Genomic DNA, 18,460 nt, shown 5'->3' with positions numbered 1-18,460 from the left:
TGCGAGCAGGTTTACATGCCATTCTGTCTCGCCAATAAGTGCACGTTTTTTCCGTCACTGGCATTTGGTACACTTGTTTGGAAGAATTTCTTGACGGAATAATTTCATTTTATTTCATTTTATTACTTTAAAGGCCCCTTACAAGGGGCGTTACATAAGGGGTCACAAAGGAGAAGGAAATTCCTGTGTCGAATAGTTATCTCTCTTTGCTACATGGTAATACTGATACAGGTTTGCTGTATCTGCTAGAAATCTCATATTTATAGTTAAGTGGTTATTTGCAGCACTATACTATACGGTAGTTCTTGCCGATCGCACGTCTCTTCCCCGCATCGCCGCTGCCTAGTGGCGCGATGACGCCACGCTACATCAAAACAGGCCTACTTTGCAGGAGGGCATGCAGTGGCATATTCAGTGTGAGCAGCCGCTATTTTCGGCATGCTTTTTTCTCAAGATGAACGAGATCAGCGGTCCCAACACTTCACTGAATGACAGCAGTGCTTTTGTGCAGAATGGACAGGCCACTGCGAAGGTTAACGTTAAACCATCAGAATAAGGCTCTCATATTCTCTACGGACAAGGGGTCTAAGCTTCGTTCTAGTCAATTTAACACCACTGGCAACAGAGTTAAAGATGCACTAAATGATTGTGAGCTCGCTCTATTACCACGGGAACTCGGTCTACAGCCTCCAAGCATTCTTAGAAAGTACTAATTATTTGCCTGTGCGGCTGATTTCTCTATTAAATTGCATTAAACGTTCCGGCTCACGCCTCTTTTTTTTAACTCACCGCCGAAAGCAGGAGCTCTCAACAAACGCATGGAGTGCATGGCGTCTTGCCTCGCTGCCATCGGCGAAGTGATAGATAGTAACACACAGTGTTCAGCGCAAGCAAATAGCGTTTTTGTATCTCCGTGGGCCTAATTTGTGCCTATGTTTTCTACGACTGAAGCTATTTATTCACGTTAATCTAAAAAACAAAATAAAAGTGAAAGCAAAGCAGCCAAGAGACTTGCTGAAACGCACTCCACGAATTCGTTGACTCCTACTTACGGAGATGAGTTAAAAAAAAATGCGGGAGCCTGCAGGTTTACTCCGATTTAACAGCGAAACCGACCACAAAGGAGAATAATTCGCAGTTTCTAAGAGTTTTCTGAGCGTGGGGAACGAGTTCCCAAGGTAAAAGTACGAGCTCAGAATCTTCTTTAGTGCATCTTTAATGATTGCTTTGCGACGACCAAGATGTGTCAGCGCGTTAGCGGCAGTGCTATCACTGAACGCGAGCTGCTCGTCGGCCCTGGAACGACTGCCGACGGACAGCGAAACGTCGTTCAATGCCTGGTACTTTTAGGCCCAATAAACCTCTTTGCAAGTGGTGGAGGTGAGAGGGGGGGGGGGGGGGGGGGGTGTGACCCCGGGGAAAGAAAAGAGCCATCCTGGCGACTCAAGGTGGAGTAGACATCACGCGGTCACGGCAAGGCTTCAGCCGACTAACGTGAACTGTTTTACGGGCACGACGGCTGGTTCCAGAGCCAACCAGTAGCTCGTACTCAGCGATAGTATTGCCGCTACCGCGTCGACACATCTTCGTCATTACATATTCTTCTTCACTGCCGAAGTTGTAGACAGCATGCAGAGAGCTACGTAAAATCCACCATCTCTGACACTTCCTCGCACCCGGCTCGATAGCATTTTCTCATAGAAAACTGTCCCGCGTTCTTGTTTTTCACACGGCAAACAGATGTGTGCCTAGCAGCAAGTATGGAAGTATGGTCTATACAGAAGTATGACATTCGCAGCAGATGCAACAAGCCTTCATCTTAGACTTGTGATACCTGCGGGTCGTTAATACCGTGAAGCTCACTGAAAGCACTACCAAACGGCCACCATGTGACCACACCGCAAGAAAGGAAACTGTATAGGTCACGCCACGTGAGAAAATACAACGCGTCTGCCGCAGCCTGTGTGCCGCCAAACTGTTGGCGTAAGGGTGCCTACATTAACATTAGAGACTCTCGAGGCACAGCACACCGCAGCAGAAAGCGAGTACCTCTATGCTCGACATCTTTAAGTGGGCCAAGTAAAACGATTTCAGCGAAGGTGGGTGCAAAGGAGTCACAATATTACCGCTCCAAAGTCCACGGGTTGTTCCTAAAGGAAAACTGTGCGGGCCTCGCTGCAGGCGCAAAAATGAGTCATCAGAAATATTAGCTGCCATAGGAGGTATTACTTCGTATATACTTTATTTAGCTTTCAACCATTTTGTTATGATAAGATTTGAGTGTAGCACGTAGAGAATTTTGGAAGATGGAGTTAGATCTTTTCAAAATTTCAATGTTCTTGACTAAGATTGGTTCCTGTTTGCCTTCCGCCTTACCTATTGGCCAAGTGCATACTGTGGCGACTGTGTGAGGAGCACCGACCTATGTTTATGCATTGATATAAGGGAATTTATAAATCTCTTAAAATTCATAGTTCTTGGTCATAAATACCTCCAGCACGAAGATTACTAATATTGTTTCCTGAACATTACCCGACAGTGCGCAGGACTGCATCGAACGCCTATGTATTCCCCTTGTCGTGAATTTTTTTCTTTATCCGTCGATCCAATCCACTTTAAAATGCCTAAACAATGTGCTATTTTGCATTTGGTCAAAAATTGTTTCATATCTACACCTCTTTGGCGTGCAGACAAAACCTTTGGAGTGAAAAAAACTTTTGTAACACATTAAACGGCACTGTTATCGCTGCAAATTACCTCTGCATGTTTCTAGCAAGCTTGTGCGCTTTCAGCGATTAGCGGCCTTTGTTGTGGATGAAGAAGCGAAGGCTTCATGAGAGAAAAACTGTGCGGATAAACGATTTACGGAGCGAGAACACACACCGTCAAGAAATATGGTACACGTACTACTATTAAAAAAAGTTGTCCCCGTCGATGAAAGAACAAGGATTGAGCAGTATAGGGGAAAGCATTTTCATGAAGCTGTTCCACTCTGTGCCGCGATCACCAGGAGGAAACAACATTGTCACAGGGCTAATCTCGCAGCGTAGTGACGGCACGATTGCCTGCACGACTGCGGGCAGAAGCAGAGAGCTACGAAAATCTTGCGTAGCCTTAACGGTGTTTCCAGCACGTTGTCCAGCAAACAGCCAAGCTGTCATGACGTGCGTCAGCATTGACCCGGGAAAGAAGCTTGACCGTTTGGTGGGGTTACGCTTGATGTTCACTTCGGTCACGTGAACATTCAGCTGCATGCCTGCACTATTGAACTGAGTAGTGCAGGCAAGGACGAATTACACCGCAATTCCTTTATTTCTAAAATGCTCAATTGAAGTCCAATTTCTTAAAGGCAATTTCAAATTTTTACTGGTGTCTCGATATGTTTTTTGCAGATGCGGCGTGCAAATTTCTAATTCTGTGTAGTGATTGTACTTTGTTCGCAATTCTAGTGAAATGTGTTCGCATTTTCATTGTAATTTAAAGGCGCCAAAAATCGCACGTACACGGGTGAGAAGAGAACACGCGCGCGCGTGTGTGTGTGTGTGTGTGTGTGCGTGTGCGTGTGCGTGCGCGTGCGTGTGCGTGTGCGTGTGTGTGTGTGTGTGTGTGTGTGTGTGTGTGTGTGTGTGTGTGTGTGTGTGTGTGTGTGTGTGTGTGTGTGTGTGTGTGTGTGTGTGTGTGCGTGTGCGTGCGTGTGTGCGTGCGTTTGTGTGTGTGTGCGCGGTTTTTGGAGTTAAATTACAGTAATCAACTACCAACCAGCTCTGAAGTCTTTGTATTTGTTTCTCTCCCTGTATCCAGCCTCTTTGAAGAGCTAATGTTAAGACCACATAAAGAAAAGCTGGTTTGAGGGAATGAAATGAAAACAATATTAAATGAAAAATATTCCTCATTTAGGTTCAATACTACGCCCACCTCAAGATCGGAACCCCGTGGCAAACTTTCAAGGTTGTGTTCGACACTGCTGGCGTGCCCTGGGTGCCATCTATTAAGTGCAGGGTTTCAGAACTTTGCAGTAAGTGCCAACTTTATCTTCAAGGAGGATGCAGCATTCACTTCTAAATAATAAACTTATTCTCATCATTTCTAGAGCTAAAATTTGGTTGAAAGGACGAACCAGTTCGTAAAAAAATCGGAATGGCCGTCGAAAATATTCCTAGGCGACCGTGTACAAGGAGAGAAAGGTGAAACAAAAGTCACAAAAAAACTGCATGGTAATTGTGATTGGCTTCGTTTTTCTTCTTGAGATAAAGTCGATAATGTCAAATTATGCAACACACCTTGCTGTAATATCTTCTCCGTCTTATTCAAAAGGTTTTTAAGCATCATAATAGGGATGGCCTGAAACTATTCCAAAAAAGATTCCGCAATGACTGAGTATTTGTTTATGGACGTGTTTTTGGCATGGCTTAGAGGCAATACGTTCATTCAGTTTCCTAGTCATTTGTTAGCCGCGCAAAAAACATTGAGCTCTCAGATGCAATGGGTGGCAGGTGGACAAAAGGGGAAACGGAGAGGACAGGAAACTCTGTGGTCGGATGAAATGTAAGGCTTAGTTGGAGGGCCCACATAAATGTAAGCTGAAGGCACATTTTAAAGAAAGAAAGCCCGAGCGCAGAAGAAAAGGTGCGATGGAAATAGAGAAGAAGAAATTGGGGGAGCACTTGGGAAATGAAACATCAGTATCTGGATCACAGGAGCGACAAATTAATTGTTTCTTGGAGAAAAGGAAAACTTTTAATCTAGCGTTCGCTTTATGCGATGGTAAGTCTGAAATTATCCTAAGGAGAAGTAACTGTTGCTTGAGAAATTGTAGATGCAAAATATCTTAAACACTACAAAATTGTTGAATGAAGTATTGGACATGCAAAAGAAATTTATATTGCCCACAGAGAACCTATGAGGTTTAGCAGCTATGACGCCTGCCAAAGCTGGAGCCTTGCTGCTAGCAAGGTTCCAGCTCGGCAATGGAATCAAGATCGCACTGGTCGCCCTGTCACCGATTAAAACAAAACCGGTGGTGAGTCGCTTGATGGTTTAGACTTTTCCGTCGAAATATTTCCTTCAAATGAAACATGCAACTGTTCCGATGGGAGCCGAACTGATGGTATTGCCACACAGTCGTCTTACCGGCGTTACAGAGCTAGCAGCTCGTTACTAACAGCACGCAAAAGAAGAAAATTCATGAAGCTTTTTTGAAAACCTAGAGCTGCCACGATGCCGCTACCGCTAGTCTTTTTTTTCTGAACGCAGCGTGAGTCGACCGGGACGATTTCAAGAGCGGGGTGCAGGAAGTTTTAGTAATTGTTGCCGTCGCGCACTCGGCAACTGCAGTAAGGACGATCACTTTTATGGAAACAAATAAATAAACAAAATGACGTGCTAAGAAAACCGCGGAAAGCAATGGTATAAGTTTCTCAGCTTTTTCTATAAGCTACCTCTGCATTACAGTGAGCGATCACTGTTACTTTAGCGGGCAGCAGTGTAATTAGAACGAAATAAAGCCAAAGGACACCGATACTTAAAAGCTGGTGATGTCTTGTGACCTTGGTCAAACAATAATGTCGCTCAAGCCCAAGTGGCTAATCTTATGGTCAAATAATGGTGCGTAGTCTTTTCTTGTTTGGTAGACAACCTTAAGAGCTAAGATCTATTTGAAATATTGTTCTTCGATTTGCGTTTGTGAATGACAGCATTCTGTTCATGCGGGGCCCTACTAAACTTTCATAGGCTTAATAGCTTTAACTTCAGCAAGGCCGAATGTGACAACAAAAACAAATGTCAGGCTAGTCTTAACTTCAGTGTGCCGCACAGAAGTTCACAACAGGCTCGTTACGGCTAAGTGATGTATATATAAAAACCGCTCAGTCCTTGTCTGACCGGTTATCCCTTGAAGAAAATTTTTATGGTTTCCGTTTTCTCGTGGCACGGATGCCTGCGACGAGATACCTGTCTTGTATAATGTGAAAACAACATTACGAGCTTATGAGGCCCATTTTGTGGCCTAAAATATTCTGGGGTGAAAAAGGTAAATTATTCATTGAAAGTATTGTTGATGTGCCGGAGGGTTGTTTTTTAGTCTCTTGGATGATGAATATAATCTGCTCTTCGTCATGACCCCCAGAAAACCGGACGAAGTTTGACCACGACCTGTCCTCCAGCTACGAAGGGCCAATTTTCAGTATCCTCGCAAACTTTCGAGGAAACCAAGTTCTAGGATACATGGGAAAAGACAATCTGCAACTGGAAAATGGCCTGACAGCGAAAAACGCCTACATCATGGAGGTATGAAATAATGCGTGTAGAAGATCGACTCTTGGCATTACCGCAGCCAGATACGTTGTGTCAATATTAAAGCACAGCTTTCCGTAAACAGAACTCGCAATTATGCAACAAACGGTTTAATATAGAGTACGCCTGCTGTTGCAGAGTGATGCATGATTCTTCGTCGATAATTTCATTCAAAGCGTTGCTCCTATAGCAGAGGATACGTTAGTATGAGCCGTAATTTCCATGAACTTTGAACGAATTTTCTACGGTCAAGATTTCCAGGAAAAGCGGGGATCAAGGATCCGTAATCGCATGAAGACAGCTAGGCGCTGCCCCGACTAAAACGAGCTGGACACCTCACCTACTTCAGATAAGTAGTGCGGATACATTTGCTTGAAACGATGCGCTACTGCGCTCTTTTCAACGCAACATTTTTGCCGACGGTTCGAGGTGACTCGCGCCTGGCCTGGTTTTAATTCAGTTTGCTGTTGCATTTTATGCTATGAGCGCAGCCCTAAGTACAATCATGTTGAAGGTAATTACTGTTTAATTAACTGTTGGGGCTAACAGACAAGCGCAAATAAACTGTGCGTAAGTTTTAATGGCTTAAGGCTCTGCATACATCAAATAAAAAAAGACCTTTCTTCTGTGGGAAATATTTACCAAGAAAAGGTGATAAATGTTTTTCAAATAGGCGCCAATAAAAGTGCGCTGAATCATATAAAACTGAAATTCTTACTCGTAGTTGTAGCGTGTACACTCGAATTGTAGCTTAATTGTAAACTATAACTGATTGGTCTGAGGTTTCTTTGCCTTCGTCTATTGAGTATTAGAGGATTAATGACAGTTAGAAAACACTGTAAGAAAGAACGAGGGTAAAAAAAGTGTTATTAGATCGGACACCTTTATCAATTCTAATAGGAGCCCACACTTTCTGTACCAGGGAAAATTCACTCCTAAAGTGGGTATTATTTAGTAGCTTCGGATGGCCGCAGCTATCACAAGACCAGGTTAATTGGAGATATATCGAAAGGCTTTTGCCCCGCAGTATTCAGGCTCATGATGAGGATTTAGTAGTGCAGTATAGGACCAGTATGTAAGAAACGAGCCTCTAAATGCAGATCAATTCGCTTTTCATAACCTCTAGCTGTAATAAAAATCGTTAAGGCCACATAAAGGGTGCTCTAAAATGACCTATAAAGGCGGAAAGATGCACTTTTTCAGGCAAAATAGACTTGCTTTCAGTTTTTTAATACCGAAGAGGGCAGCGCCTGCAACCAAGGTCACCATATTTGCAAAAGTAGAATATATTACACCAGTACCGCCCCAAATATAATTTCTATAAATACGATTTCAATGCTTGTTTGTCTTTTTCTCTTTGTATTCATGGATGGCACACAAGGCTGACAGCATCAGTACCGCCGGCGGTGTACAGGATCCCTTCTTCGGTGTACCGTTTGATGGTGTTCTCGGGCTGGATCATGACCGCTTCTCGGTGTTCGCCCATCTAATCAAGAACGGTCAAATCGCCGAACCACTTCTAGCGTTCTACTTCAGTCACGAAGGAGGAGAGGCTCTCTTCGGTGACGTCGACGACCGCCGCTACAGTGGGTCCTTGACTTTTACAGAGGTGCAGGGAAGGTACTGGCAGTTCAACCTGCAAGGGTAAGTGTGCACACACATACACACTCAGCACATTCTTCGATATGCCTAGCTGGCTCTCGTTTCTCCAGTGCTTGTATGCGTTTTCTGAAAGCACACATACTGCATGCTGTGAAACTCTAAAGCTTAGTTTCTTGATATTTATAGAGACAAGAAAACTTATCGTCATTGGCAGCTACAGTCTCGAACATTTTCCATAGAGTGAAGGGTGGGAATTTCTCCCAGCTCTTCAAAATATACAAAGACGAAGTGCTGATTGGGCTATCACTCTTTTTTTCTAACCATAGTATACGAATCGGAGACACGGAACACATCTGCTTCGGTGGCTGCCCAGCCAGGATAGCCCCCGCGGACCCTTTCATTGGAGGACCCACTCCTGAGATCGAACGCATCAATGGTATTCTGGGCGCTAAGAAGACTGGGGACGGAGCGGTAAGCGACTTTGATTTCGAGAAGCTGCTGTACGTTGTGAACAGAGGCAAGACCCGGTTGTTTAGGGGAAGCACAGTAAACGTGGCGACAAATTTTCCGTTTCTGAGCTGGTGATGAATGAAAAGTAAAGAAATCCTTAGGAGCGTTTATCCTCAGCCTCCGGTAGAAAGTGGAACGATTATCATTCAGTACGCCAGTATTTTGTCTTACACACGACATCCTAATCTACCATTTACCCCAACGACAGGCCACATGGCCAGAATCCTTTTTTCTCCCAGCAGCAGTAATTCTTATAACCTGCTGTGCGCAAACCGCCATTGCAAATTAGGGGTGCCAAAATTTGACGTCAGTGTGGGGAAAATTTCCTGTCAAAATAACTTCATGCTGGCCTGAGGGCGTTACTTTGAATGCCCAAAAGGAATTCCGCACTGCCGCATGGATGAGTAGCCTTTTTAGAATACTGAACGCTACTCTGAAGCGAATCCAAAAACGTAAATTTACTGAGTTGCCTTTATACTTTTGCCTTGAGTCACTTTAAAATACGATGGCTAAGGCAAACTAAACTATGATATCTAGGGCAGCACGTTTCGTAGGGAATAAGCACGACGATGTGATGGCAGGAATTCAAAGCTTCACATTTCAAATCCCACACACAAGCCGTGTTTCGAATTTGTTCGGAATCATTGTTACGAAGACTATCGTGTTGGATCCAGATCGTGAAGCTTTCAGTTTTTCATCTGTTTTTGGCGCTTCCGTTGCCTCACCTTCAGGGCTTTTGCGAACTGATGTATGTAGATGCCAGCCAAGTTCCAGTACTGGAGAGTAAAAATGTGCCCTGGATTGGGCAACCAAGAGAAATGTGAAGTTTAGGAAACCTTATATGTAACTTAGGAGTTTGTAAAGGGTGCTTCAGGATACAGCCATCATATCCGCACAAATTTTGGGAAAAGCGTGCTATGCTGGCTCAGCATCCCCACCTTGGTCAATCTTTGAGGACAGCAGACACGCAACACTTACGCACAACAAATGCGCCCACTGCCAAGAATACCTCTCAGAACATCTACAGGAGCCCATATTTCTCGCGGAGGAGAGACAGAATTTAGTACATACCATTTGACGGCATGGCCACCATACGATCAAGCACCATAACACAACATGCCATCGTCGCATACGGTAATGAAAGCTGTTTGCTTCGGGTAGTGTAGAAGAGGTCGACTAACTTACGATGCCCATCTCTGAAGGCTTTGAAAACGACTTACTACAAGTTGCTTCTGCAACCACACCCTCATCTGTCTTAATTCTCCAGAAGCGGCTGAGAGCCACCCCTTCATCGTAACAAATGATTTATTCTTTCATTCATTCCTCGTATTTTCCTTACTTATCACAGCGGAACAAGCCCACTTGTTTTATTTTTTTTTATTCCGCTGCTTCCACTACTGCAGCATGTCGTGGACTGCGGCAGTGTGAGGCGCCTTCCAAACATCGGCTTCACTATTGCCGGTCAAGAGTTCGTGCTAAAACCAAGCGACTACGTGGTGGAGGTAAGTACGTAGTGCATGACGAGGGGAGGCAGTGCGAGAAGTCAAGACACTGTTCCGTTTCCTTCGTTTTCGTCTCTGTCTTTTCGCACTCCCTCTGTTCGCCATCCGATCTGATCAACAAAATTTCAAGTGCGCATTGATGCACAGTTGAACCATGTGTGCTCGTTGCTCAGAATACATGACAATGATAAGCAATCAAGAAGTGAAGAACTTTGTCTCTTTTGCCTTTTTGTGGTCCTCTACCACAACGTTCACCCGCGAATCCTTAGCCAATTACTAGTACCAACCACTGCAACTCCTCAATGGGGCGCCTAAGCATTTGTATCAGTGAGCAAAGAAACGTGGATCGAAAAAGAATCGTGAGCAAAGCAACATTTGATCTCCTGAGCAAATACACGTTTGAGCGCAGCTGCTGTGGTTTTGGACCGACCGCATTTTGAACACGCAGTGGCGCACGGTGGCAGCTCTGGGTTTGGCCACGCGCAGCGCTCGCATTGATACATCGGGGCAGCGTCTGCCCTCAGCCTGTGCGTTCGGCAGTAGCCATGGCAGCCGTCGGAGAATTGCTATTGCAATACCCTCCTGCTCGTTGACTCGGTCTTGCCCGCTCTCGCTGCACCCAACTTCACCACCTTCCCCCTCCTCATGCTCCCGAGGCATCGCCCTTCTTCTCTTTCCTCCTCGAGTTGTCGTGGCCATCGCCATATGCTTCCCTCCTCCACCATTCTCCTCAGTAGTTCTGCCGGTGAATAGGCACAGGCCGACACCAGCCAACCAGGGAACGGCGCTTAAATAGACCCTGCAATGAACCTGAGGTGATTTTGATGGGCATATTGTACTGGAACTGATCCTTAGAGGTGGTCTTTCTGGGTGTTCAAGTGAAATTTGAAAGCCCTGAGTAGACCCTATAAATTAGAAATAATTTTTGAGGATCGCTGCTCGCGATAGCTTGCAACCGATTAGGGCGACACAGCTTACCCCGCGTCCCCTTCCCCGATGACGTCAGTGGGCAGAAGAGCCATCCATCAACCTAGCTCTGTCTGCCCACTGACGTTATAGAGAATGGGAACGCACGATGAGGTGTGCCGCCCTAATTGTTTGCGAGCTACTGCGAGCATGAATTTAAAAAAAAAAATATTTCTAAATTATAGGGTCAACGCAGAGCTTTCAAATTGGGCTCGAGTACCCAGAAAGAGCACCTCTATTGGTCTGCTGCACTAGAATATATTCATCAAAATAACTTCAGGCGCAACAGAACGTAGGAGTTTAAGAGCCTAGCTCCACAATGCCCGTTCAAGCGTTGAGCCGCACTAACCTCCAACAAGTCACCGGCAGAGCGAACGCCGAAGACAACGCAGAATGAAAGTTCGGCGATAGCAAATTGCGCGAGGGGAAGAAAGCGAAAGAGGGGGGGGGGGGGGGGCACAGCGGGAACATGGACGAGGAAAGTGGAAGAGGAAGGTATGGTGAAAACCTGAGGAGGAATGAGAAAGGGGAGAGCACAGCAGGGGTAGTCGAGAGTGGCTTCACGCTCCGTCGGTTGCTTCTGCTGCGAAAGAGCTCGTCGACTGAAGCTTCACGGTCGGCGGCGCCAAGGTGTTGATTCCGGAATTTACCAAAGCGGCGGCCGTTGTTCTGAACTGTGTTCTGTCCCCGATTGCCTTTGGCTCGGATACCTAAAGAGCGGGTTCATATTTCAAATTACGAAGTATCGTAACTGTCAGCCAGTTTTTTTTTTCGTTGCCACATTCAGTCATGGGAAGCCTTTGAATTATACCAATCACCTTTATACCGCCTTTGTGTACGTCGACAGTGAGCGGTACTTGAAGGCACATTTTTCAAGTGCCTCTTCAAAGAGAACTTATCATAGCCTATTGAATACTCCACTGAGTTTCCTTTCACAAGATGTATGTAACATAGTTAAGCGCGTGCGTATCTGTTCATGCTTCGTAGTTCGGACCTTTCGAGCGTCCATAAATCTAGTACCTTACTGTCCGTCTGTAGCGACTGGATGCTTCAACCTTCTGTTGAAGGCACTGAAAGCCTGATCGATCTGAGGCGCACCTGGCTCTTAAATGAAGTTTGATTGTCCACATGTATGATTTATTATACGTTAGGCCTCCTGAGCGGCTGTGTTATAAGAGACGAATTACTCTACGACTGCACTATGTCAGGACCTTCAAAGCGAAAAGTTCGCGCCAAAGTGAAGGAGGTGAAATATGGTTCTCATGTTCTCCTTAATGTCCGCATTCCAGTATCCCTTATAAGCACTGTTTCCTCGTGCGGTACACATACAATTTACAGAAAATGTGGTTACAAGCTACAAAGCAGCCCACTAGTGCATTTTCTCTTTGTGAATACCACTTTAAGAAATTTGTGTGCCTCATATAACCTCATTTCTCTGTTTTCGTTTTATTGAAGGTGGAGACGTCTGGTGGCATACAGTGCCATAGCGGTTTTGTCGCGGCGCCTCGACAGCTCAGCGTCACTTGGCACCTTGGTCACGCTTTCTTGAGGAGTGTATACTCAGTTCTGGAGGCACCACCAAACCTAGAAGCTGGGCTGGGCCGGGTTGGTTTCGCCTACTCTCGCTAACGACGAAAGGAACAGCGTTTGGACGCCGCTACACTCTAAACATGCACCTGCGGTCTTCACCTCCTTCGCTTTAAGCTAAATTTGAAATAAAATTTTAACGATACAATTTTTCTTCTCATGCACCTAAACCAGCTAAGCAATAGCGATGCCGGTGTGGCTTCCTTCTTTACCTCCACCTACTGTTTTTCGGTCATGCTCCCAGGTGATTAGGCCTCCATATGTGTACCGTTGGTCTTTTTTTTCAGCCTGATAGAGTTTACATTCCCCCTCATAATCTTGGAGTTAACGCTGTCAAACCACACGCACACCTATGCGCATATTTAGAAACGTGGTTGGATTGGGACTATACAACATCACGAATTGCCGTGATCTTGTTTTCGGAGGTTGCAATCTGACGGCCAGTTTATTGCCGAATTTATTCTTGCAGTGCTACCTCTTATTGCCCTACTTAACGGCCTCCTCGTAATATTAATACCGTGCGTTGTTTTTCGACATCTAGCATACGTGATCTAGTGACCCCGGTCTGCATGTAGCCGGTTCCTCACGTCTGGAGGTACTATCAGCAAGAAATGAAACGCGAACAAGACAACTGAACCACGGACTGCAAAATACGCGGCTCTTTGCCGGGGTGAGCTCTATAATCGCTCACACTATATTAATTTTGAAGGCACGAAGACTCTTCTTTAGATGTGTTATTCAACCTCCCTTGTGTTTCTAATCCAGGAGCTAATATGTTGTTGTTTTTGTGTTGCCACCTCAGTTTTCTTGTTCGCGTTTCATTCGTTGCTGATAGTACCTTCATCGCCATCTCGCAGCAAGACGACCCCAGACGGCGTGAAACGGTGCTCAAAATAAAATCCTAAAATGACTACTTGGCGCCGCATCCTGTGCTCCTGCACAATAGCCGCCGCAGCATTTGTGATAAGGCCCGCATCGGCGACGTGAAACACCAGTCCAGTTGTGCCAGAGCAAAAAATGCAACAAAGATGAAGCGTCGGTTCTGAACTCTGCTCTTATGCGGGAGGCTAGATACAGAGACACAGACGTGTGGCTGATAGAAGAAAGTAGGAACTCCATCAAGATGCTGACCGCTAACGCGATACAAGATAAGGTGCTCCAATCCATGCAATCACATTGCTTGCACCGTCAGGTACTCGCTGGGACCCTCCTAAAAAGAAATAGAGTTTTCACGCAATAAATCGTGGCAGAAGCACTCCAAGTAAACGCAACATTTGCAAGACCGAAAAAATACAGTGTTCATCAGAAAGACAATTTTTGTAGTCTCGGTTTCACTTTTCATCTTAATGATATTAAGCATGAAATGCTTTTAGCCCCCGTTGTCGGCAGTGTGGTGACGTCACGCCGAGACCGTGAGCCATCATCCGGGCACTGAAATCCACTCATCCTGGCACTGAAATCCAGTCATCCGGGCACTGAAATCCAGTCATCCGGGCACTGAAATCCAGTCATCCGGGTACTGAAATCCAGTCATCCGGGCACTGAAATCCACTCATCCGGGCACTGAATTCCAGTCATCCGGGCACTGAAACGAGAACATCCGGGCACCGTACGAGACTTAACGAGATTTAACGACACTCTCTAAGCCCTCCTACGCGACCGGCATGCAAGCGCCGGTTGGTCTCCAAACGAGACAAAAAATAACTGCTGCCAGTGCCTTCTCAATGTTTATCAAGATATCAGTGGAGCTGTGGGTTTGATAATGCACGGAATTATAATTTCCGATTTCTAATAACGCGTGCAAAAAGCACATAAATGCCACGTTACACTTCGTTGTCATACGTGATCTCTTAGGGGCTTCGCGCATCGAAGCAAAGCCGCTCAGGCGCACAGGGGCCCGGGGGGAGAAGCGCTGCGTTCAAAGGGCAAGGCATCCCGCCGAACGGGTGGTGGCGTTCCTCCCTTCCTTTACGGTGCGGTTCGGGTGTCCACCGAGATGGCAGAGAATTACTGCGCCATTTCCTTTCCTCAAAAAACCTTGCGGTCAAATGGCAAGGCATCGCGCTGAACGGGTGGTGGCGTTCCTCCCTTCCTGTACGGTGCGGTTCGGGTGTCCACCGAGATGACATTAGGCCCGTAAACATTTCATGCTTACTCTACTCTCGTTTACGGGAGAGGCAGAGATTTTTTTTAGACAGCTGTATTGTTTAATTACCCAACGTTACAAACAGAAATTTAGTCTGATTATAGCTGAACTTAGGGCTAAAGCCGAGTTGCAGCAGTTCCCTGGAAGAAAGTTGCTCAAGTCTCGAAAAGCAACGCAGAGTGTTCCATTGTCGGAGCACAACCGCGAATGGGGGAGTAAACGGCCAGTAAACGCATGCACTGGTGATAACTCTATGTTCTGCGGCAAATATGTGTCGACATATTTTGTTCTTCATTTCGATAATGCATTGACAGGCTTCCTACTGCGTATTTTAGTTTGATATCGCCGTCGCTTTAACTTTCCGCTGTTGTGTGGCCTCCTAGAGGGTGCAACCTTCTGTAATGCGCAATTTTCTGGCTGTGTGGTAGTTAAAAGTATTTTCGATGATGATGGTGGGTGGAGGCTCGTAGGAGGAAGATGCTTTCCTACCAGTTGGTGCCACAAATCCACCCTAAGTGGTGTACGTATGGTGGAGCGCGCGTGCGCTCACACACACACACACACACACGCACGCACGCACGCACACGCACACGCACACGCACACGCACGCACGCACACACACGCACACACACGCACACACACACAGTAAGCAGCGTAGGCATCAGAAGTGTTGTGCCATTGAAACAAAGAAGGCTACTTGATGAAATGCAATGAATTTAAGTAAAGTACTTAAAGATATTTCGCACTTCGAAACACAGAACCTGTCCTGCATCAGCACCTTATTCAGCACCTTAATCAGCACCAGCACCTTAATTTACGAGGTAAACTGAAAAGCTGGTACGAGTTTACCCCTGAAAAGCTGGTACGATTATGTTCAGCAGACACAGAAACGAAGCCGTGTTGCAGCAAAAAGCACCCAATGAAGTTTGTAACCTGCCGAACGGGAGTGGTGTACACCATTCCACTTGCCTGTGGCAAGGTATATATAGGCCAGGCCGGAAGGTGTGTCAACGATAGGATTAGAGAGCACAGAACGGATGTTTCATCGCAGGCCGGTGGAGCTGAATTGGTGAAGCATTGCAGAAGTTGTAAAGGCTGTATCCCTGTATATGACGCTACGTCTGTGATGCATGTGGGAGCCGATAAAAAAGAAAGGGAAATTATCGAAGCCTTTCGTATTCAAGAGGCGGGCGACATGTGTGTAAGCACTCCCTCCCTGGCGTTGGCAGAAAAAGAGATTGTTTATCTGCGCAACCGTATGCCTTGCAGGAGAGGGGAGGGCGTAGTTAGACCTGATGCGGATGACGAGGCACCTGCGTGTGCTCAGTGATACATATTTATGTCGTACAAGTGTCCAGTAAAGATAGTTGAAGTCTAGCTGGTGTCCTGTGTCTCTTGGTGTTGTGTCTGTTTCTTACCGCTAAGAATATGATTCCTTGAAGCCTTTACCAACTAGCCCAACTTAATGTTTTAACAGTATCTTCTCCTCCTTAACATCACTTGACGTAGGTGGATATGTCAAGCGGCTCCTAAAAATTATTGAAATAACTCAAAATCATATTAAATTAAATTCCACTCAATGTCTGCAAATCAAGTTGCCCAAACGGCCTCTCCTTACGCCAATGAAACCAATCGTACCGTAGCTTGCGTTGCGAAATTTATTGGCTGCACCGCTTCGAGCTATCTGTTCATTTCCTAAGTGCTAATAATTTCTTTCGCGCGTAAGCGGTGCATCAGGCACATTACGGGATGCACCAATGGTCTGTACTTTAAATATAGTTAGGTATTTAATGGGCCGAGACGCCGAGGTGCCTCAGGACTTGTGCTAGTCAGCAAGTGGAAACGAGTCCGAGGGTACGAACCTAGGCGCGACAGTTTAGATTCGAGAGATATGAAATCAGAAAAGAGACAGTCGTCCAATTTAATTTCGGTGCATGTTAAAAGACCCGCTGTTAGCATTCGTCGCAGACAGGGCGAAGCCTAAGGTAAGAAATTATTTTCTTCAAGTTTGTTTCTGTGAGGGTTGAAATATAATGGGAAATAAAAACATGGGAAGGTATGCACAGCTAGGTGAGGAAGTTACGCAAGGATAAACAACACCCGAATGATAACTGCATGGGCGAGATTTCAAATGTTGCCAAAGAAAACGGTGAGCAGAAGGAAGTTCATAAGAATGAAAACATTTTTTGGGGTCGCAGTATTTAACCCCCGCAGAGATATATAACATCAGAGGTTAGTTGATGCTTCTGCAATTTTTTGTTGGTCGTACCTACTTTTAGTATGCTGGTAGAGTTTTTGTGCCTTTAAGCATCAAAAGTATGAACTATGAATGAACGCAATACATCCATGTTGTATTTATTTATTTATTTCAAAATACTGCAAGCCAGCTTTGGCCCAAGCAGGAGGGGCATGAGAAAACACAAATCACAACACCACGTGGAAACATTTCATGTGAGATAGAGCAAAAATGGAGCTTAAAAGATGAACATGGGAACATAGGATGAACATGCTGAAAATTGAATACTAGAGAGTCACTTGCTTTTTAGTGAAGCAAAAATGTTTTAGCACCTGTTCTACGTTAGGAGAGTTAAAAATCGATTCAGAGAGTGCGTTCTAATGTGTTATTGTTTGAGGGACTAAGCTGTGCTTAAATGAGTTTGTTTTCGCGAAAAGAGGCTGTAAGGAGTGCTCCCTAGTATGGCGGGTCCTTCAAGCAGTGTAGGGCTTGATGAATGAAGGGGGAGAAATGCTAAGCTTTCCGAGATAATTTTATGACGGAAAGAAATACGGTTAAGTTTTCTGCGCGTACGAAGCAACGGAATGCTATTGTCTTTCATGTGCTGTGTTGGGGAGTCAGTACTTGTATAGTTATTAAAAATCAAACTTGCTGCCTTCCTCTGGATGAGCTTAGTTGATAGATATCTTTCTTGGTGTGGGGGCCCCAAATTTCAGAAGAGTATTCAAGTTTGGACCTGAAAAAAGTTTTGTAAGCGAAAAGCTTAATACTTCTAGGAGTATGTTTTAATTTACGTCTCAAGAAACAAAGCTGGGAGAAAGCGGCTGAACAGATCTCAGAAATATGAGCGCCCCAGGTTAATCGGTTGTTAAGAGGAATTCCTAGATATTTATACTTTGAGACCTCTCTGATGTGACTGTGGTGAAGGCAATATTGGTAATTACTAACATCTTTTTTTTCTCGTAACTCGGAGAAGTGCGATCTTATCAATGTTTAAATCCATGTTCCATTCTTCGCAGAAGTGACATATTTTAAGCAAAGAATCTTGAAGCAGTTGATGATCTCCAATTTAGGCTATTTCTTTATATAGAGGGCAGTCATCCGCGAACAAACTTATTGACACAGACGGAGGAACAGTATCTATTAAATCATTTATATATATTAAAAACAGCAAAGGGCCTAACACGCTACCCTAAGGAACACCCGAAGTAACAGGAAGCGATTCAGAAAGAGTAGCATTCACATCAACACACTGAGTTCTGCCGCTTAAGTATGCTCTGACCCATTTCATAAGATACTACGGAATAGCAAGTAACTACAGTTTATAAAGGTGTTTTGCATGTGGTACCTTATCAAAAGGTTTCGCCACATGCAAAAAAAAACATCGATCTGTCCCGAGTTGTCCAGCACTCTAAGAAAATCATCAATAGTCGTAACTAGTTGAGTTATGGTCGACATTCCCTTCCTGAATCCGTGCTGAAAAGGTGACAGAATATTTCTTTGTTTTAAAAATGAATTATAAAGCGGGCCACGATGTGCTCTAGAAGCTTACAGGATGTAGAGATAATTGATACCGGTCGGTAAATAGCCACGAGTAACTTGTAACCTTTTCTATGAATC

General features: G+C 45.1%; 1 protein-coding gene across 1 annotated transcript; it reads left to right on the top strand.

Annotated features, from left to right (window-relative positions):
- The first annotated feature begins 6,157 nt into the window (after positions 1-6,157).
- On the top strand, positions 6,158-12,500 carry LOC149333137 (lysosomal aspartic protease-like). Its single transcript, XM_089555992.1, has 5 exons — positions 6,158-6,285; positions 7,673-7,935; positions 8,220-8,364; positions 9,807-9,905; positions 12,327-12,500. Exons 1-5 carry the CDS (start codon positions 6,223-6,225, stop codon positions 12,498-12,500), a joined length of 744 nt encoding a protein of 247 aa, XP_089412118.1. The 5' UTR covers positions 6,158-6,222.
- The last annotated feature ends 5,960 nt before the right edge of the window (positions 12,501-18,460 follow it).

Source organism: Amblyomma mixtum, chromosome 8 (assembly GCF_055824585.1).
Source record: "Amblyomma mixtum isolate Tamu chromosome 8, ASM5582458v1, whole genome shotgun sequence".
NCBI classification, from domain to species: Eukaryota; Metazoa; Arthropoda; class Arachnida; order Ixodida; family Ixodidae; genus Amblyomma; species Amblyomma mixtum.
This window is presented reverse-complemented; position numbering and strand designations above follow the sequence as displayed.